Source organism: Marmota monax, unplaced genomic scaffold (genome assembly GCF_021218885.2).
Source record: "Marmota monax isolate L192 unplaced genomic scaffold, Marmota_monax_Labrador192_F-V1.1 WCK01_AAM20220418_F8-fsc00006, whole genome shotgun sequence".
Lineage (NCBI taxonomy): Eukaryota > Metazoa > Chordata > Mammalia > Rodentia > Sciuridae > Marmota > Marmota monax.
The window spans coordinates 32,081,141-32,104,203 of NW_026693712.1; the positions used below are offsets into that span (position 1 = coordinate 32,081,141).

At 35.2% G+C, this 23,063-nt stretch overlaps 1 protein-coding gene across 2 annotated transcripts in view; it reads right to left on the reverse strand.

The window, feature by feature from the left end:
- Nucleotides 1-700, reverse strand: part of Fam174a (family with sequence similarity 174 member A) — a 47,995-nt gene extending 47,295 nt beyond the window's left edge. Inside the window, exon 1 of one of the 2 annotated variants that reach the window (XM_058584369.1) lies at nt 66-696. In XM_058584369.1, the coding sequence (XP_058440352.1) occupies nt 66-499 (434 nt within the window). In that variant the 5' untranslated portion in view covers nt 500-696. Of the gene's footprint in view, nt 1-65 lie in introns of both variants that reach the window. The other variant, XM_046460486.2, reaches the window with a different exon arrangement.
- Between the last annotated feature and the right edge of the window lie 22,363 nt (nt 701-23,063).

Consider the following 23,063-nt stretch of genomic DNA (forward strand, 5'->3'; position numbering starts at 1 on the left):
TGAAGCTGCAGGAAAGGAAGGAGGTCACTGGTCCGCCCAGCTCTGGCATCGAGGCTTCGCCTCACCTGACTGTCCTGACCACGAAGTACACCAGCACCGCGCCGCTCACCACCATTAACACGGTCAGGGCCCGCTGGGTCATGGGCTTGTCTCCAGGGTTGGGGCTTACGGCAAGGCCGCCACCCACTGAGCCTTCCCCGGCCTTTCCTCCGTTTTCTTCTGCTGCAAGCCCCGCCCCGGGGCTGCTGCCATTGCCGCCTTCGGTGCCTCGAGGTCCTGAGGCTTCAGCCAGAGCATGGCCCGGTGGCTGGGCAGCTGTGGGGCCCCGGGACAGCGGCGGCAAGGTCCGCTGGCCAGGGTCTGGAGGCCCGGGGCCCTGCGCGGCCTCGGCTGCCTGCAACCATACCGCCAGCGGCCCGCTCAGCGCTGGCAGAAGCAGCAGGAGGAAGAAGGAGGCCAGGAGGCGGCGGAGACAGCAGCAGCACTGCAGGGCCTTCATCGTCCCCAGACCTCACTCTCACCACGCTGGAACCGCCGGGCCCGCCAACCTGGATCCAGGAGGGACCATGGGCCCGCTGGGTAACGAAGAAAAGGTGACTAAATCCTGGGCTGAGGGCCCAGGACAGCAGGTGGTAGAGACAGCAGCGGCTGCAGAGCCGGCAGCAGCTGCCGCCGGGAGAACCGGAAGTTCGTACATCTCAGCAGCCACTGCTGCTATGGACGCTTCGGTTGCTAATATGTAGGGGCGGGACGCAGTCAGTGACGTCATCCTCTCCGCAGATTGCGCCCACGCCCTGACGGAAAGGGAAAGGAGAAGATGCTTGAGAGATGTTTGGTGCTTTTTCTACTGTAAAGAAAGGTGATTTAGGATGAGTAACAAAAAGTAAACAACAAGTGTAAGGTGTACATCAACTCCATGCCAAAACCATGAGAGGTAGCACATAATTTGAATTGCTTGGTGTAAAACTGCAAAAATACAGCAAATCAACCAGAAGGTGAACTTCGTGGCTTTTCCTTGGCTTGATTGAAAAAATTTCAGACTTTTTTCTGGCTTGGAGGCCCCAGACTTCCTCCCCCCCCCACCCCACCCCCCAAAAAAAACAGAATTTTGAATTCTTTATCTGCTCCTTTGGAATGCAAATCTTTTTTAAAATGCCCCCAAGTTTCAAGAACCTGTGAGTCATTCCTTTGAAATTCAAACAAGGAAAACTGTGCTTCTGTTGCCCAGTTTCTGTGAGAGGACTGGAAACTAACCTCAGCACAAGCTCCTTCAGATTGGAAAACCTCTTCTTGCTGGTGAAAATCTACGATGGATTCCTTTTAATTTTAGTGAAGTCAATTAGCAAACAGGTGGCCTATGATTTGCCTGCCCCAGTTCTAGCTGTTTGTTTCCTTTACAGAAGTCCAACTCAGACTGAATGCTTGGCCCTATCCTTTGTTAAGCACTCTTCTTTACCTGTTTGCCTTTTTCACTAATAACATGGAGTTTCAGCTGGAGCAGATTTAACTTACAAGAAAACATCTGACTTGAATAAGTTAATATTTACATTTTTAAAAAAATATTTGTTCAACAAGTCCTTTAGCTGTCCTACTTTTTGCTTGGGACTGTGCTATGTGGGATATTGGAGTGTGAATAAATAAGACTTGTTTCTACTTTCATAAAGCTTATGTTCAAGTGACAATAATATTCACATTAACTGAATTCTGACTTTTGTATTGTGTGTGAGAAGTACAGGATCTATAGTGAAAACTTTGTAGATGACTATTTTGGGGGAGACGGACAGGACACTGTCTTTTAGCTGCTTGCAGAGAGCGGGATGATGCAGTTGCTTCTGCCTGGTAGAACTGCCAGGAATAGGCATCTTAATGCTGGGTTCCTGTGGGAGGAAACCTATTTGTGACACATCCAAGTGTCCTGCTTCCAGCTGGCGTTTATCAATAATAAAGTGGCTGTTTGGATTTCCCATCTTCCATACACAGACCTCTCTATTCCAAACCATACTTGAAAGAAAGTTGGTATTTAATGTCACTCTCTGTGATCTCCCAAGATAGTCCAACATAAAATTCAGCAAGAAAGGAGAAGTAAAGGAGAGATGGAGGAAGAAGGAAGGAAGGAGTACATGTGATATATTTCCTTTCTTACAAAATCTGATTTTACCATAGTGTTCTTCATCTTTATTAATGGAATTATTCTGCTCCTGGATGCTCAGGCATAACATTGGAGGTATTTATTACCTTTTACTTCCAGCTACAACAGTCCTTGCCAAGGACATGTAAACTTCTGAATTTTAAAGTCATGCTTCAAATGTTTATAACAAGCTGTATTCTAATGTTTCTCAAAATATGACTAGCAACCATTTGAATCAGAATAAGATACTTTATTAAAAGTACAGTTTCTAGAATTTCTGAGACAGAATTTGGGGGAGTGGGAACATAGATCATATTGGAATCATACACAAATTCATGGAGGTGGTTTTCATTTAAGACAAAATTTAAGCAACTGTTTTATTTCCCTCATAATTAGCATCAAGATATTGTAATATCTGTCCATTTCCTAATATTTTTGCCATTAATCCACACTCTTTAACTCTCTGTTTGTAACAACTAATCATTTTTATATTGCTAGGGCTGTATACAATCTACTTTACTTCTTGCCCTTTATGTCTTTAGTTAAACCTTGTATATTAATTTCAGGCTAAACTTTTCAAGTTCAAGTTTAGCTTGAAGTAACAAACACTAATAAATCAAAAGATATTTCTGACATTCTCAGTCCTCAATAATAATGAAAGTAAGCAGGCAAATCACCCGAAAATATTTTCTTTGTAGAATACCATATTTTTAGTAAAGCATTATGACATGAAGTTACCTAAATCCATCAGAGCAATGAAGAACAATATTCCTGAGAGAAAAGATTATGTTCTGCTCCTGCAATATTAAAATGACAATTTGAACTGGGCACTGTGGCTTGTGTCTATAATCTCAATGATTCTGAAGGCTTACTTAGGAAAATCACAAGTTCAAAGCCACCCTAAGCAATTTAAATATACCCTGTCTCAATATAAAAAGGACTGAGGCAATATGGAAAGCAGTATGGAGATTTCTAGGAAAATTGGGAATGGAACCACCATTTGACCCAGCTACATGGTCAATACCCAAAGGACTTAAAAGCAGCATGCTACAGGGACACAGCCACATCAATGTTTATAGCAGCACAATTTACAATAACTAAACTGGAACCAACCTAGATGCCCTTCAATAGATGAATAGATAAAGAAAATGTGGAGTATATACACAATGGAATATTACTCAGGAATAAAGGAGAATAAAATCATGGCATTTGCAGGTAAATGGATGAAGTTAGAGAAGATAATGCTAAGTAAAGTTAGCCAAGCCCCAAATACCAAATGCCAAATATATATTCTCTGATATAAGGAGGCTGACTCATAGTGGGGAAGGGAGAGGGAGCTTGGGAGGAATAGAGGAACTCTAGATAGGGCAGAGGGGTGGGAGGGGAAGGGGGGGATCTTGGGGTCAGAAATGATGGTGGAATGTTATGGACATTATTATCCAAAGTACATGTATGAAGACACTAATTGCTGTTAATATACTTTGCATACAATCAGAGATATGAAAAATTGTGCTCTGTATGTGTAATAAGAATTATAATGCATTCTGCTGTCATATATAAATTAAAAAAATTAATTTAAAAAAGATAAAATAAAAAGGGCTAAGGATTTGGCTCAGTGTTTAAGAACCCATGAATTCAAGGCCCAGTCCCCCCTCAAAATTATGAGCATATCTATCTATTTAAAATACAAGCCTCCAAATATATTTATAATTTTTTGTTTTGAATTTTTCTGTTAATATACTATTCATTCATTAGCTCATTATTTGGCTTATAAACAAGTATCAAGCACTAGAGATTTAAAACATTCAGAGGAGAAAAATTTTAGAACAAGAAACATATCAAATTGCTTAAATTCATCTGTAAACCAGGTAAAGACCAACATTTTTTTAAATTTATTAAGGAATACAATTCCTTATCGAACCAACCAGTCATCTTTTATGGAAATATAATTAAAAAACACTGACCTGCTGAATAAAACCCGAATTCATCAGTCTTAATTGTATAATTATTGTGAGTACTTTTAAATAGCTAATATATATTAGATATCACACTATCAAACTTTAAATGATTGCTTGTTTTATCCTCAAAAATATCTCATAGTTTTTCTTAGGAAACTGAGACACAGCATAATTAATGTGGCTCCTGTGATTGAAAACAAAACTGGATATTGAACACTAGTACTTTAGCAGCACTGGTGGATTATTAACTGTTCATAAACACTCCCATCATTTCATTCTACCTTATTGTTTCAATCACCTGTTGCTAGAAGAATGCTATATAACCCACAATGGTAAAATCTCCGAAGTTTATAGCAAATAAGTGTTTCTTATGTGTCAAGCTCAGGTTGATTGACAAGCTCAACTTGGTACCAGGCCACAGGCTGAGTTGAAGTTTACACCAAGTGTCTCCTCTCATATTCTTCCAAGATCAAGAGGCTGGCTTAATGTTGTCATTTTCTTTTCTAAGGTAAGGTCAAAACTTCCTGGACAGAGAGGAAAAGTAGAGGGGGTATGTAATTTGCAAAATGCAAAGCCATTTGTGTTTGGGTACTTGTAATTTTGTTTTTTAAAAGCAATGGAAACAATAACTTATTTAAAAGTCCCCTCCTAATGCCCTTGACACATATGCATTTCTTTAGTGAGGTATGTGTCACATGGCCACATTTAGCTTTTAGGGAATCTGGTAAATTTAGTATTTAAATTGATAACAGAAATCAATGCAGAAACATCTTGAAGATATTAAAAGAAAACAAAAAGCTATCAATATTGACTATAACCAATGAAAGTATACTCCAAGAAGATGACAAAATCAACATTTTTTTGGAAAAATTAAAGCTAAGGGAATTAATTGTCAATTACATATTATTATATTTAATTAAAAAGATGTTTTTCAGGCTGAATGGAAAGATGGAAACTTCAGTTTACAAGGAGAGACTAGCAAATGGAAATTGAAAATCTTTGTGTAAATACAAACATCTGTGTAACCCTCTTCTAATTTATTAAAAGCAATAAAATCATTCAAAAAATAATGTCAGAATGTCAAAATTTTATGCAAATAAAAACGTAAAATGGCAATAGCATACAGGTAAATTTCAGGACAAGAGTAGGAAATGGTTTTATGCTGCTTCCCATTTGCTGAATAATGACATTTGAAATGTGAAGTTTTAAATGATAGGAGTGAAGTGAAAATTTGGTTGTTTATATATATAATTACACTGTTGTAAGGCTATTATGTTTTTGCACTAATCGGTGGTAAATTTGAGATGTGAAGTTGAATCTGTGACTTAGGAAGTTCAAAATATTAGGACTGAAGTTTGAAGTAACACAGTATCAAAGCTAAGAAGAGACTTATTACTAACTTTAAAAAAAGAATATAGTTACACTTCAGAACCAGTAAATTATAATGAAAAGAGGTGTATCTAGGAAAGGATGTTATAAATAACTACCAATGAGAAAATACCCTTGTTAGGCATTTCTCAAGAATAATTTTGAAAATAATATCTTTCTAATAGTAAAAAGAGGACACTGACATGATCAAAGTTTGGAAGTTGACAATACAATTACCTTCAGAATTTCCAATATCCCAATATGATATGTGCCTGTGTATACACACATGAACTTCCTTGTATATATTATATATTTCAAACAATACAGTATATATAAATTGTATTCTAATATGATATTTCATATCAGAAATATCTATTCTCTCTTTGAAAGCATGAATGTTATTTACCATATTTGTTTACTCTATTGAATCATTTTCCTTTAGCTCTGACACTATTTTTTTTTTGGTAGGAGGGATTGAACCCAGTGGTGATTATCCAGTGACCACATCTGCACCCCCTTTTTATATTTTATTTAGAGACAGGGCCTCCCTGAGTTGCTTTAGGACCTCACTAATTTGCTGAGGCTGGCTTTGAACTTGGGATCCACCTGCCTTGAACTTCTGAGCTGCTGGGATTACAGGCATGCACCACCATGTCTGCTTTGTTATTAATTAGTAAACATTATATGCATAGACATTTTTTGGCTTATCTTTTAAAATCACTTTAATTTTTAATTTTGACTCTCTCTCTCTCTCTCTCTCTCTCTCTCTCTCTCTATATATATATATATATATATATATATATACTTAGTTTTTTAATTGTTGATGGACCTTTATTTTATTTATTTGTATTGGTGCTGAGAATTGAGCCCAGTGCCTCACACATGCTATGGAAGCTCTCTTCTACTGAGCTATAACCCCAGCCCTATTAAATAACATTTTATGGTATTACTTAAATGATTTCTACATCTCTGCTATTGAATTACTTCTTACACAAATGTATGCCAGTGACCTTATTTTAGGGTAATATATATTCAGAGTCTGTCAGTTTGAAGATTCTTTATGAAAGTATTGTGTCAGATTTGGGGGTTTAACTCAGTGGCCAAGCACTGGCTTCACATACACAAGGCTCTGGGTTCAATCCCCAGCACAACTTAAAGAAAACAAACAACAACAAAAAACGTTTTGTAAGTCTGGGTTGAAAAGCAGATGTGAATTGAGCTGAAGCAAGTGCTAAATAGTAAGTGGCTCTCTCACTTGCTAGAGCTGAGCAACCAACCTACAGAATAATAATTGTGGAAAGGAAACTTGAGACTGTGGTCAAAACATCAGCAAGAACACAGGAAAGCAGTGATGGAGAGCATGGTCAGTATAAGGCAAGAAGGTTCCCACATCCTGCTGTCATTCCTTGAGAGAAGGTGGGCCTTGCACAGGAGAATATTAGCAAACATTGAGTCTTATACACCAGTTTATTGCTCTCAAGATGAGGTGATTAACCAGTGAGCCACTTCCCCAGCCATTTTTTTTTTTTTAATTTTAAGACAAGGTCTCACTAAGTAGCTTAGGGCCTCACTAAATTGTTGAGACTGGTCTTGAACTTGTGATCCTCATGTCCCAGCCTTCTGAATCACTGGGATTACAGGAGTGTGTCACCACACACAGTTCTCCTTCTTTCTACTTTCACACTGATAAATGGTCCCATTCTATTTGTCATTTTTCCCCCTTTTCTATCTCTTCTATAAACTTGTTCTAAAGGTTGTTTATACATTATGGCATAGTTAAAAGATGTTAATATTTGAAGTATCTGCATATAATTTCCTTAGGCATGATACATAGATGTATAACCTAATCCAAAAATTATATTAAATGGTGTAAAAGCTTCCATCAATGTATCTTTTACCTGGATTTTCACTAGTGTGTTTGGTCTTTCATTTTTTTCCTAAAATTTATGTCAACATGTTGAAAAAATATCATTTTTTAAGTATGCATGGTGGCTACCTTTGCTTTGACATTGAAACTTTTCCAGCAGACTTGGATCAGTATAGCTTCTTTAAGTGAGCTATTTGTCCAGCTGCACTTTTGTTTGTACATGGGAGATTGAAAGAAAAAGCAGGCAAGAGGAGGAGGTAATTGCATATAATCAGCTGGAGATAAACGGTCCTACATTGAACATCAGTTGTAAATTTCAGTGAATTTTTGACAAGCAAGAATAAAAGTAATAATTTCATTTTTTCAAGACAAAACAGACACCCATATTTTTATGTATATTCACTTTTTGATTAGCAAATGAAATATATAAAGATAAGAAACACATGCAGTCAGCACACCTTGTTAGGAGCCTAAAAACATCTATAGAAGCTTTATGATTACAGAGCTTTATAAGTGCCCTTGATGTCTAACAGAAGTGTCTGGTACATAATGGGTATTCAATGACATTTGATTAATGTATAGTATGAATAAAAATGTAAAATTTTTAATTTTTAATAGTATTTGTAATATTTTTCTTTTATTCATGTAGTACAACTCTCTGAATTCTAAAATACATAGAAGGTAAAATTCAGATTCTTTGCATTAATCAAATTGCATATTTAAGAACATATTTAAGATGTTTAAAAACATAGTTGTATGTTTGTAGAAAGATCAGTGGAGTAGAGGGAAGGGAGCAGGAACTGGGAGGAGGGAAAGGAAAGGAGAGGTACTGGGGATTTAATTAGAAGAAGATATATTCCATGTTTTTATAATTATATCAAAATGTATTCTACTGTTATGTATAACTAAAAAGAACTAATAAAAATAAATACATACATACATTTAGAATTATAGTGATCCATGTATGAAATATAGCACTATAAAGTATTAGAAGAGAAAAGGATGTATAGAGGCTGTATGATTTTTATGGCGTGACCTAGTGAAAGGTAGGACTAACCTGACATTACCTAATCTTTGAGCCCTTTTAAATTATACAATCTTTTCTAGTCTTATACTATACTTCAAATTATTAACTAGTAAGAATTTATTCCCACTTTCCATAAGGAGTTTTAGTTAAAAATAAATTACAAATGTTTTCCCTTCTAAATAGACTTAATATAACTAGATATTACATATATGCAAAAATTTCATCTTTATGAATATGATAACATTAAAAAAGCATAACATATAATGAACTTCTAATTATGGTTTAAAGGCTAATTTTGTATGGTTAACTAATAGCAGTGAATATTTTTTCCTGTTTTATCAGATAAATCATTTCTTTATTTTTGTGGGGTTGGGAGTTGGACTAAACCCAGGGCCTCAAGCCTGTTAGCCAAATGTTTCTATCACTGAGCTACAACCTCAACCCTAGGTTAAAAAAGCTTGTAAAGTTAAAAAATAATATAGTATGTCCGTAACATTCATCAAAGGATATCAAAGATAAGGTAAGTTATAAGGTAAGTTAAAAAAAAAAACATTAAGAATCTTCCTTTAAAAATTGAACATCAAAACTGGGTACACACACACACACACACATTCACGTATTTGCTTTGAAAAAGTATTTTCTTCCAATTCTAATAAGATTTGGGCTTATTTCTCATCTAATTACATTCATGATTATACACAACAATAAGCACTGATGTACCAAGAAAGGGAATCTCTATGTCATCAAAGAAGTCTTTCCTTTGATGAATTCTTTGCAAACTCTTCATTTGGGTTTTATAGAAAATATTTCAAGAAAACTATAATGACAAGCTACTTGTCACTTCAGGAATAACACAGAATTCATATAAATTTGGGGATGCAAGCTCTAAAATTTGAGTCATGAATGGGAGACCTAGTTTATGCCTATAACACTAAATCTTTCAATGTATCCAGCCAGTCACTTCTCAAGCCTTAGCAGGTCAAGAAGTATCCAAAAGTCACAATCCCAAAATGCAATCCAGATATTTACTCAGCCTCACCCTCCTGCTCACTTCTTTGCCATTGCCTGTAAGTATGTACTTCTTGAGTTGCTTTACTTAGGCTTCTGTTGAAGAAGTGTACCCTCATTTGGCTGACACCCTTGCCTAATGAAATGCAAGCTGAAGAAACTACTTTGGAACACGACAGACTGTGTATATAAGCTCTTAATTAAATTTTTCATGTCTAATTATATCTGTATGGGACCGTATCACCCAATTAGGGGTAAAAGAAGTTAAAAGACATGGAAAATGGAAATTCCAGTATTAAAATGTTCATGATTCCTGTGTTTAGATTACGAATATCTTTGCTTAACATGAATCACTGGAAGACACTAATAAATATATCAGTATTAAAAACATACACTGAACATCCTGTTATGTAAAAACCACACATTGTCTCCATCAGAAGAAAAAAGATGAAAGGCATTTCTGTACTTTAAAGACTTCCTGACTAATCTGAAGTCAAGACAAATATATCAGAGGGGAAAAAAAAGAAAAAAGTATTCAAGAATGACATCAGTCACAAGATACTGCATTAATAATTATGTTGCTTGTCACAGGGAAAAAATACTTCCCATTCCAAGAATAAATCAATCAAATCTTACTCATGGGGATGTTTTATTGGATTATCCGCTTTAGTGTGATTCATTCATTCATCCTTTTAATTTCTCAATAGTGTATTGCACACTATGCATATATACTCAGCAGCCCCTCTTTAAGAATGGCTTCACTCTTGTACTCCCATGGTAAAAGGGAAGTCTGCTGCCACTCTGGGCCACATCAGAAAAGTTCTAGGTGGACATCTCATCTAAGCTGGGCCTTTCAGAAATCCATTAGGAGAATTTAGAACTAGCACTAAGTTTTTATTTGAATCTGGTAATGTTTACTGAACGGTTGAAGTTTTCTGCTCTGTGGGCTGAGTGTAGTAAAAGCTGATATGCATGACAAAAAATAAAATTGAGAAAGTCACAGGATAGAAAGGAGAAAAAAAAGATGAGAAGTTAATAGTGACTGTAGCTTTGACAGTTTTTGTTCTTTTGCTATTTTAACCATATGTTATTTTGTTATGTTTGTTCTAAATTCTGGAATTTTTCAAAGTCTAGCTACTTTCATACCACTGTTCATTTTGACATCATGTTCTTACAGTATATTCTACTGTTAGTTGTTTCCTTTTTTTGTTAGTGCTTAGTACACATTTGGAAAAGTAAGATTCATTGTGACATATTCATTTGTTTCATTGATTTACTGTTCTTTACTTGCATCTAAAACCATCACAATTAATAACAACCCTGATAATGAATTATTATGATAGACATTCAATAACTTAAGTAAGATGTAGCTTAAAACTTTGATGCTGCACATTCAGATGAAAGAATTCATCTAATAGCATACCTTCAGTAAACTCATAATAAATTTCTCGAAAAGAGGTAGGAGATGATGTGAGAATACAGATGAGAAGTTATGGTATTGTACAAAAGGTTATGACTTTACAAATACCAAGTTAAAATAAAAAATTTTCCTCAATAACAATATTTTATCTCTTTTAATAAGTAAATTACACATAACTTGTGCCATGTAATGTAATTTGCACTAGTTAGCATTAGTTACATAAATGGGATGGTATTTGGGTTCAAATTTTTCATATTTAATTTTGTTGTTTTGAAAGAAAAATTATAATAAATTAATAGTGTATAGGTTTGTATATGAAAAAGTAGAAACACAGTGATAGATTTTAAAAGTTTTAAAATAATAAATATATCATTTTAGTTACACAAAACCTTAGTTTTATTGGGTTCCCTTATGATTACCAGTGCCTAATATGGTTACTCATTAAAACAATCTCCCCCAAGCTGGTGAAACAAGATTATTGGTTAAAAAGGTACAAATGTTTAGTTATAAGCTGAATATGTTCTGGAGACTCAATTTGCAGCATGTGGCTATAGTGAATAATAATGTATTGTATATCTGAGGTTGGCTAAGAAGTGGATATTAAGTATTCTTACCATATTCTCCCTGTCACTAAACGTATCTGAAGTGATGCATGAATTAGCCTGATTGTGGTAAGCATTTCACTATACATTTATATATCAAAACATTACATTGTACACTAAGTATATAAAATTTTTATGTGTTGATTCTACCTCAATAAAACTGGAGAAAAGAAATGAATGACTAATCATGTAGATAACTGCTGTATTGATCAATCAGAACATTCTTATATCCCTCTACCCAAAACTCTCACAGAGTATATCAAAACAGGATGTGTTGGATGAATTGATTTTAATGTTTCTAAAATTCTCTGCTCTTAAGGGTTTTTAAATTAAAAGATTTCTGTGAGTTAGATTCATATAAGAATGCCTAAGGGATTAGATGCACTTTTACTTTAGAGTATCAAAATATTTGAATCTGAGAAAACTGTTATTTGTCTTGCAACCTGGGTGAGATGAAAAAAATTTTTTTTTGCAAACTAGCAATGAAAGGTTATTTCCATGAACACTATATCATTGAAGAGTCATAGTAAAGAAGGCAATATTTTCATCTGGGAAATTTAATCTCATTCTGGAAAAGAACCTTGAGATTCTTCTACTTTAGAGTGACAAATCTTGAGTGTCAGAAAACTTCAGTTACTTGGTGTATTCAAATTACAGCAAAAAATAAGACACTCATCTTAGGTCACAACAGAATGATCTTTTATAAAGGTAAAGGTGTGTGTCTCATGAATACATTAGAAGAATTTTAGAATCAGATTTTATATTACTCTGTGATGAAATCAAATTGCCCATGAAGAAAATCATTCATCATTCAGTGAAAATAGAAGGGAGATCAGTAGAATAGAGAGGAGGGACCGTAGGGAAAGAGGAACAGAGGAAGGGGAAACACTAGGGAACAATATTGGCCAAATTATAATGTTGTATTTTATGCATGTATGAATATGTAACAAAAAAATCACACCCTTATGTACAACCATAATGCACCAATAAAATCTATGGGGAGAAAATCACTCATCAGAAAAAGATATCAGGAATAATGAAAAAAATACTTTTATCCTCATATATAATTTTAATGTTTAATTTTTAAAAATTAATATATTTTGGTGATTATAGTTAATAATGTATTTTATATCTGAAATTTGCTAAGAAGTCGATCTTGTGGTAATCATTTGTTTACACAATTTACAGTGCAATCTTCCTATACTAATAGGAAGAGAGGGTATCTAGAATTGACATTCTGACAATATTCTTGGGGGTTCAAAGCTTGGGAACATCACTGAAACCCAAGAATATCCATTTCCCCTTTGAATGGATTATTCTGCCATAATCCAGTCACTTCCATTCTTCATGCTCCATCGTATTTAGGAAAAGAAAGAACTGAATTTTAGAAACAACTCTAGTGGAAGCTGAAAGTGAAAAGTGAGAAGCCGAATTGTTAGTGGTTGATCTGAGAGAATCAGAGTGATATTTTTAGAGTCTCCTTCTACCTCAGTAATTAACACTTGGATCATGATGTAACTCTTCCTTTTACCTACTCTCCAATGAGAGTGCATAATCTTTAATTATTTCTCTGAGCTTCTTCCTTTCTTAGAACCCAATTTACAAAATTGTTTTCTGTGGATTTATCTTCCCTTATTAGTCTTTAGACTATCTATGTCTCTTGCTCAAATTTTATCAATTTAACTCTGTACATTTGTAAATATAACCCCACACTATGTTTATTCTTTATAGCATTCTTAGTTCATGCACATCTTTTTTTTTAATACACTATGTGATATTTAGAGTCACATATACTGTTTAAGATTCTATCCTTGATTTAGCTCTATAAGAAGGCTTGGTGCTAAGATCAGCTAGGACAAACACATTTCTTTCTTTCTTTTCTTCTTTTTATAAATCTTATTTTCAGAATAGAAACCTTAAAAAGTCTCTATAGTAAAGTGGGAGAAACCTCAAACAAATTAGAGAGTCCATAACTCTTCCAACTTGTTTCAAATTTCCCATAATATTTTAAACTGCAATGGAGTCAAATTTATATATTTAAGAGAAGTGGTCTTTGAGCTTTTAAGAGAGATAGTAAAGAAAAATACTTTATCAATTGAATTTAAAGGACAGATTTTTGGTAAACAACCAACCAAACAATTGTATTAGAATTTTATGCTCTGAGGTTTATGTAATTGCTTTTCTAGATTTATAATAATAGTTTGGGGAATAGGTCTTTCCTGCCACCTGGGAAATGGTAACTATTATTGTTTGGATCTGGAATGTTCAAATAAGGTTCACATGTCCAAGGCTTGGTCTCCAGTGCAGCAGTATTCATGAGTGGAGCTTTGGGGAAATGGTTGGTTCTCTGACCTCATTTGTGGATTCATCAACTGATAGATTCATAACTACATGTTCTATTGGGAGGTGGTGGAAACTGTAGGAGATGGGACCTAGGTGAAGGGAGTGGGTTCATGGGGATATGTCCCTGGAGACTTATATTTTGTCACTAGCACTTTCTGTCTCTCTATGCTTTCTAGTCACTATGAGGTGTGCAGTTGTACTCCTACTTGTACTCACCACCATGATGTTTTTCCTCACCACAAGCCCACAACAGTGGGGATAAGAGATTATGAACTAAAACTGCAAATACATCTTTGCTCCTTTAAGTTAATTTTCTCAGATATTTTGTAACAGCACTGAAAGTTGACTAACATAGTAACTATGAACCAGAACTGATGACAAGAGAATTAAGTACTCAATACCCAGTTTTCTTTTCTCTTCTTTTCTTTCTCTCTCTCTCTCTTCCCTTCCTTCCTTCCTTCCTTCCTTCCTTCCTTCTCTCTCTCTTTCTTTCTTTCTTTCTTTCTTTCTTTCTTTCTTCCTTTTTCCTTTTCCTTTCAATATTGAGGATTGAACTCAGAGATGCTTTAACATGGAATCATATCCCTATTTTTTTTTTTTCATTTGGAGACAGGGTCTTGCTAAATTGCCGAGACTGGTTTTGAGGTTGCAATGCTCCTACCTCAGCCTCCAAAATCACTGGGATTACAGCTATGTGATACTCTGCCTGGCAAGTACCCAGTTCTATAACTAACAAATATTGAGAACAAATGGAAGCCAAATACTCCTTTGGGCTTACCTAAGGAAACTATCACTCCTGCCATCTTATGAAACCAAAGAAGTTTTTGACATAAAATTAATCACTTAGCAATGTAGCAATCATTACATGTGAAATATTTAAATATTATTAACATAATGATTTTTAAAATATTTAAATATTATTAACAGTAGAAAAAGAGACTTTAGAGAGGTGGAAACAAGGCAAAAAACATTTAAAAAATAACTCTTCCAAAAAACAGTTTTTTTTTTTTTTTTTGTTTTGTTTTTTTTTAGTGCTGGGGATGGAACCTGATCTCTTGCCTGGTATAATTAGGCAAGTATTCTATCACTACGCTATATCCCCAGCCTTCATTTAATTTAACTCACAATGTTTAGATTAATAAAAGTATTTGCCCAATATGAAGGTTTTCATAAACCTTTTTGGGAAGACTGTTGTGTAAGAGAATTCTTGGCAGTATGATGCCATATACCTACCAGCTGGGCTTCCACATGGAAATTACATGTGGAATTCCACTTTGGAAAAGAAAACCTTTGTAAGTTGTAACTTTGAAGCTTCCGTCTCATGTAACATAAGAAATACATAAAATTAATCACTTGGCAAAGTAGCAATCACTACATGTGAAATATTTAAGTATTATTAACATTTACTTAGCTTTTAGCTATGTAAAATTATGCAATGTTATGGTTTATTGAACAAACCACAACATATATTCTGAACCAATCAATTACATAAATCAATTTATATATTTTTCTACTATATTATATGAAACATATGATTATAAATATAAATGTTCTTCTTGAGTCTTGGCCATTTAATATAAAATTGCCATCTGTACAATATTTTATTTGCTTTTGTTTGTGATAATTGTGCCTAATTACTTACTTGCTTATCAATTTTAGATTTTCTATTATGAAGTACATATACTCAATTTTACCTTTCTTTTTAAAAATATATTAAAAATTTTAATTTTTAATATATATTTATTGTTTAACATTTATGCATTATTTATCATAATCAATTTTATTTAGCTTTATTAAGCTTTATTTCTTATCTTTTATAAATTTTGCTAAAATAAGAGTATTTTTAATCCATCTGTCCCCTTTCATGATTTGAATGTTTAGTATCATCTTTGCATTTTCTTCGTGATGCCTTTCAGTTTTAGACATTTTTACAGCAGTTAAGCTTTTAGAAATGAGATGCTGTTCTGATATTTGTCTTCTGTATATAATCTCTTTTTCTATTTCTTTCTTTCTTTTTTTTTTCCATACCAGGTATTGAACACAAAGTATCTTAACTGCTGAGCCACATCCCAGTCCTTTTTTATTTTATTTTTTTTAATTTTGAGGCTTGTTTTGAACTTCCTGCCTCATCTTCCTGAGCCACTAGGATTACAGGCAAGTACAACCACACTCAGCTTTCTTTTTCTATTTCTGAAATCTTTTAAGATCTATTTTGTATTATAAGTGTTCTGGAATGTTGGTATGTGAAAGCAACAGTGAAAGGTCAACGGCAATACGTCATTTTCAGTGTTCTCCAATGATTCTATCACAGGCAGGTTGAATATAGAGATTTGAGCAGCCTGAAAATATACATAGGGCTGTAGGGAGATCTCACCTGCCTTTATTCTACAGGTAGACAATCAGCACAGCACAAAATTTCAGACAGTTTTACAACATTGCAACAAATCTTGTAGTGTGCCAAGTCTGATATCACAGGTTGCAGAAGAGTACACAGGTATAGTTGTTCATGGCCTTAGAAACATCTTAGTCTTTCCTTCCCGTACTCCAGATGAAAAAGCCAGACTGACTCCATTTTCCTTACATTCCACCTCTTCAGGTTTCCTCACTGGATAATCTATGCAACAGATGTCTTCCAAGAAGATTCCTTGGCCAGGAGAGGATAGCTCTGCACCCATAATCCACAAAAGCAATATGAGGCACAACAGCAAATTACTAATACACAAGCTGTCCCCCACAAAATAAACAAGACCCATATTCATGAGGCAGTCAGGCTAGCCCATCATTCTTGTAGGGTTCCATATTAAATGTTCAATTTGCTGATTTTCAAGGGCTCACTCAGGTTTATAGTGCCTGGCTTATATTATGGAACTCATCTGGTATTTATACACAATGTTCAATGCCTAGGAGAGTGCATACTTCACCTTGGGAGGTGGTCAGTATATCAAAGGCCATTTGATTTTGCAGCACTAGTTTACTTATTTGGTACATTTCTTTATTTAAGAGATTGAGGGACTAATGGATAGCATTGAGGACTTTGACCGTGTGCAGTAACAGTATTGTAATCACCATCACATTAACAATGATGGCCCCTTGTCATGAGAACAAAACTAAGGGGTAAAGCCATCATGGAGTACTTTCACATGATGCCATTTCTTATAAGTCTCCCAATTTGATTACTGCTCATATACGCTTTTTTGAAACATTGCTGGGAGTTATGGTCTTCTCCGAGTACATTGGTCAGTTCATTCAGCAGATAAATATGGCCATCCACATTGCCCTCATACCCATAAATATCCTAGTGAGACAGGGTAGGCACAACTACCATTTTGTGAATCCCAGGTTTTAGAACCATCAACTATTGTAGTGCACAAGACTCATGGGGTCCACTATATATTCCTGCCCCCGTCTTCTCTACATAATGGAGTGTCTTTTAGTTAAGGTCTACAGTTTCAGCTGGAAGCCATCTTACACCAGCCTATACTGAATAATCTATGATGAGTCATAAGCAATTTGTGCACTGTGGTACACTTCAAAAATATGGTTTTTGTATAGTTCCTTTGAAGGGTCAGGCATGTTTCATGTTAGGAACCAATTCCATTTAAGGGTTGTTTCTGGATCAGTTTGCCCTGACAGGCCATCTGCAGCACTCAGTAGCATTTCAGTGCATAGCCAGCATGCAAATTGACTGACAAGAGTAGCATATATGTCCGCCCATTGGATCTAGACATTGCCCTATATGCATCCAGTGGCAAAAGACATGATAGTTATGGGTATTAACAAAGATAAATACCATGCCTCAGGCAAAACACAGGCCAATTTCAAGTCCATGGATAATTCTGTTGCAAGCAGCAACAACCGACCTGCTAGAGATGCTTCCATATGTTTCTCTGATTCAATATGCATTAATAAAGGAGAACTCATAATTGGCCTGATGGACAAAACAAAGTTACCTATTAATATAGCATCACTGGAAGGAGACTTTTAAGGTTGGGCACCAGAACCCCATTACCCATGGGGTCACATAGTCACATACAAGTCAACTTTCAATCCTTGTCCTGAAGGAGCTATCAGTGTGACCCATCACATGTGGAACACTGTTGTTGTCTAAGGCTATATCCAAGTGGACTTTTTACATGGAGGACCTGCAGTTCCCTATTTAATTGTTTCCATAATTCCAATAAATATGCATTTTTCTTGGTATATATTTTATCTCTATCAATCCCTGCTCATAAAATCTTTATTCATATTTGAGTCTTGTTATTTTAATGGGCCCTCTTTTCATCTGAGGAGGTACAATTGGGATAGCCACAGTGGTGGCTTGAACCCACTTTTGTTGATGTTGGTCCTCTCTGCCTTCCCCAAATTGGAAACCACAATAGTTTCTTCATTAATATGGTGACCCACAAAAGGAGCTGGGATAGTTCTCAGGAATAGAAATTATACTGATGGGGCCTTCTGCAGTTGTAAACCACTCATCATCTGGCCCATGAACATTAAGGTTAAACATGATCTTTTTCATTCCCAATTCTTATAGTACCTTCTTATGACTACCATTTACTCAGAGTCTGAGGAATGACACCCACACTCAACCAGTGTGGATAGTAGCCATTACCCAATCTAACAAAGAGTAGTCCCCCTGTCTGCATCCATGGCTTCAACTGTTTGGCCAGCTCTGCCATAATGAGGGGTGAGCAGTTATAGATGCCACCCTTTCAATTTCTAGGGTACTATACATGATGCCATCTACCCCTAAATCTCACAGACTTAACAACCAAATATCCAGGGGTTTCCCCAGCCTCTGGCTAAATTGCTTTCCAAAGTCCATCACCTTTGCTTGATACTGATCAAATGTGGTGACATACATTACCTGGGCCAGCTCTACCAGCTACCCATCCGGAGCCATCAGCTGCTGTTGTTTCATTTTCTGCATTACCACTGGCTAAGCTTGCAGGTGTTGATCTCCTTCCTCCTTCTTCAACTCCAAGGGTAGTTGGAGGGTCCAAGAGGTACTTTTCCAAGGCGCAGAGACCCTCCTTCAGTGACTAGAATTTGGTTTCCAAGAACTCTTCCTTATTTTACAACTCCCTCACCTTGGATGCTGCTCATAAAGATGCAACAGTTTCTGCTCTCATATCTGTAAGAAACGCTCATCTCATGGCTTCAGAGGCTGCACTTATACCGCAATTTTCCAGGCTCTCTCCCACTTGGCACAATGCCATTTTTCAACCCCACAGGGATACCATCCATCTTTTCCCATTCCTGGGGAAGGGCCAAGGTAGCCAGGACTTGCAACCTGATACCACATACTCATAGCTAGCCATTCCTCCATACCTACTTCAGAAGTTACAGTGGATTCTATACTAGGCTGCTGCAAAACCTTCCAACTATGCTAACTGTTCTGCAATCACTCTATTACAAGTAGGTTGACTTTAGATATAGGCAGCCTGAAGAAAATACACATGGCTGTAAGGAGATCTCACATGCCTTCATTCTATGGGTGGGTAATCCATGCATCAGCAAGTCCCAGTTTGAAATTAAAACCAATCTGGCAGCATGCCAGGTATGATATCACAGGTTACATAAGTATGCCCTGTTGTTCCTAACCTACATAAAACATCTTAGTCATTCCTTTCCGGACATCTGGGTGAGGAAGTCTGACCAATTTCATTTCTGTAAGTCACGCTGTAATGTTTTTAAAAGACAGTTATTATGATCATTCTCACTTATTTAGTCTTCCCAAGATCCCAAAACTTCATATATAAATGTTTAAACTTCCTGTTATTTTCTCACTACAGCTGTGTATTCAAGATTTCAACATGAGATTTTATTTGCAAGAAGTTCTACATGATGTAGTATCCAAGGAAAAGAGAAAGGAGTTATGAAATCAGTATTTGACTCTTGTCCTGAAAACCACTCAGTTTCTTTGGGGAGACAAATGTATAACCGAAATATTCAAATCAAATCACTTATTCGTAATAAATAGAGATGGACAGGGTTATAATTCAGGAAAAAAAATAAGGACAGAAGGAAGAATATAAGCAGAGAAATAATTCATGATGTGACTAGCATGTTCACACACAAACGATGAGATGAAGAAGATCTAAAACCAAGAGAGCCTGGGGCTGAGTGACAAGGAAGAAACCGAGCATCATAAATGATGTATGAATGGGAGGACTAGAAGGTAGAACTTTCTCCCTGATATAAGTAGAAAAATGACAAGATTTTATTTCAGAGTGCTCAGGTTTAGATATTAGTTGACCCATAAAGTTCATGTGTGATACCATGCAAGAAAGTTTAGAGATGAAATGATTGGGATATGAGAGCCTTAATCTCATAATTAATCAGTGTATTAATCCACTTCAATGGATTAACTGCTTGGTAACTTTAGGTAGATAGGGTATGGCTGGAGGAGATAGATCACTGGGGGAATGCCTTTGGGCCATGTATTTTGTCCCTGGTGAGCAGAGCTCTCTTTTCTTTCTGATTGCCATGTGCTTAGCTGCTTTCCTCCACCGTGCTCTTCTTCCTTGAGAGATTGTGCCTCACCTTGGGTCCAGAGGAGTGTAATTGTCTGTGTATGAAATGAGACCTCTGAAACTGTGTCAAATAAACTTTCATGCCTCTAAAATTGTTTGGTCAGGTCTTTTGGTCACAGCAGTAAAACGCTAACTGAAATATAGGGAATGGTATGAAAAAGTTTTAATTCAGAATGATAAGTCAATCAGTGGATGGAAAAGGATGAAATAAATGTGAAACTATGAACAAGGGCAGTGGAAAAGAAAATGTAATCAATTTTTTTAATTTTAAAAAAATCGTCACCTATTTATAAAAGTCATAAATTGAATAAGTTTAGTGTTGAAGATAGAATTAAATCTCTTAGATTTTAAATTTCAGTAATTGAATGCTGAAGTCATTAACTAAATTATAAAGAAAATGTGAAATCTGGTTGAATTTTATACAGAATTGGTTTGGACAAGCAATAGAATTAGCAATCAGATAGACTTGGACTCAAATCACTAAACTAATTCTTACTGACTTTTTGAAATGGTGCACATTACTTCATGTTCTAATTCGTGGTTTTGTCCATAGTAGAACTCATAGAGTAATTCCCTCTTGAGATTTTTATGAACATTAAAGTGGATCATGACTGTGAAATATGATTTCTATTGTTATTATTATTATCAGTGTTATTTTTGGACATAATGTATTGGAGATTTCTATTGGAGAATTATAAGAGTTCAGAAGGTGACTTAAAATGTATTCAGAAGTCAGTTTAATACAATTTTCTTACAAGGCTAAACATAATATTACCATTGGATCCAGCAATTGTACTCCTTGGGATTTACTCAAAAGAGTTGAAAAATTATGAATTATTTCATATATTTAATATTTTGGAGGAAACTAGAAATATTATAACAGGACAAAGATATTCATATGTGGACAACAGAGAATATGAAGAATTAATGCTAAAACATACAAACAAATAACGGGGAATGATAACAAGGAAAATATAAATCCTACTGACAGTTAAGTCAAGAGAAATTAAAATTTAGGGAGAGATATCACAAAGAAATTAAGACAGACAAAAAATGAAAAACCTATTTGAAATTCAGAGGATAGTTGCTAGTAGTTCTAATGGAATGCTAGAGGAAAAAACACAGTTCAGCGGATTCCACACACATTAGTTAAAATAACAATCAGACAATATTAAACAGCTATTGGATAGACCAAAATTCAGATTACTAGCAATATAAAAGGCTGGCAAAGATGTGGAACAATAGTAAATCTTATTTATTGCTGATAAGAATGCAAAATGGTACTACTACTGGGGAAGATAGTTAGGCAGTTTCTTCCAAGGATAAACATGGTATTACAATCTGATCCAGCAATTGTATTCCTGGGTATTTACTCAAAAGAGTTGAAAAATTATGTTTATAAATAGATTCATTTCAAAATAGCTAAACTTGGAAGCAACCAAAATAAATATTTTTTAGTAAATGAATGGATAAACTGACACATCCAGAAAATGAAATATTATTCAATGCTAAAAAGAAGTGAACTATTAAGCCATACAAAGACATGGAAGTAGCTTAAATACATTTCACTATTGCAAGGAACCAGTCTGAATAGGCTGCACACCACTATTTCAACTCTATAGTATTCTGAGCAGGAAAAAAAAAAAAAAACTATGCTGAGAGTAAAAACATCAGTGGTTTCTAGGAGTTGAAGGTGATAAAGGGATGAATACACAGAACACAGGAGAATTTTAGGCAGTGAAATTACTTTGTATGATACTATAATGAAGAATCCCAGCTATTATAAATTTTCCCAAGCCCATAGAATGTAAAGTACCAAGAATGAACCCAAATATAAACTATGGACTTCTGGCAATAATGACATCTCAATGAGGATTAATGAACTATAACAAATTTCCTATTCTGGAAGAAGATTTTGATTATGGGTAAGATTGTGTATATTGGTAGGGTCAGGGATCTATGGGAAATCTCTATCTTTTGCCAGTTTTTTTCTGTAAACTTGAAACTGTTTTGAAAAATAGTCTATCAAAGGGGGGAAAAACTCATTGGAAGCATCAAGTGAAACAGTGGGTATAGAAGGCTTTTGAGACTTCAACAGAAGAAGAAAAGAAGGAAATGCTGTAGTACATTAATAATTTTGTTGATTTTTTGAGGACTGAATATGCAAAGGTGAATCTATCAGTCAAGAGGTAGGCTAAGGATTCAAGGAGGAAAAAAAATCAAAACAGAGGAATTGGAAAGAAATTAAATTAATAATTCAGTTAATTCAATTTAATTCAAAGAAAGTCAATTAATCCAATAAAGAAGTGTTGTTTTATTACATTCATATAAATGATTGTTCAGTTACTTCTCAAGCTATGAATAAAAATGTATAAAATTAAGAATTAGAATTTAATCTCAACATTCAGTTCTGCTTCTTATATTTCCTCCATTTCCTGCTAGTATATTTGCTCAATAGGTATGTGATCACTTCCAGGGTCCTGGCAAGTAAGAGAAAAATTATAACATGCTCTTTATTTTTTTATACTATTTTGGTCTCTCTTTTATCATTGATTATGCCTCATCTATACTCTATCTGGCTATTCATCTTTCTAAAACATTCATGTTTCACAAAACAATCTGTTTTAATTTTCATGTTGAAATTGTCTCATTACAAATGCAATCTACACAACGTGATCTGCTTTTTTTGCCACTCAGGAATGAAAAAGTGAGCTAAGTAGCATTACTGCTCTTGAGAAAGCTTTCTCTGCTAAAAAAGAAAACTCTTCTCATCTAAAAAGGAAAATAGAGGGCTGGAATTTTAGCT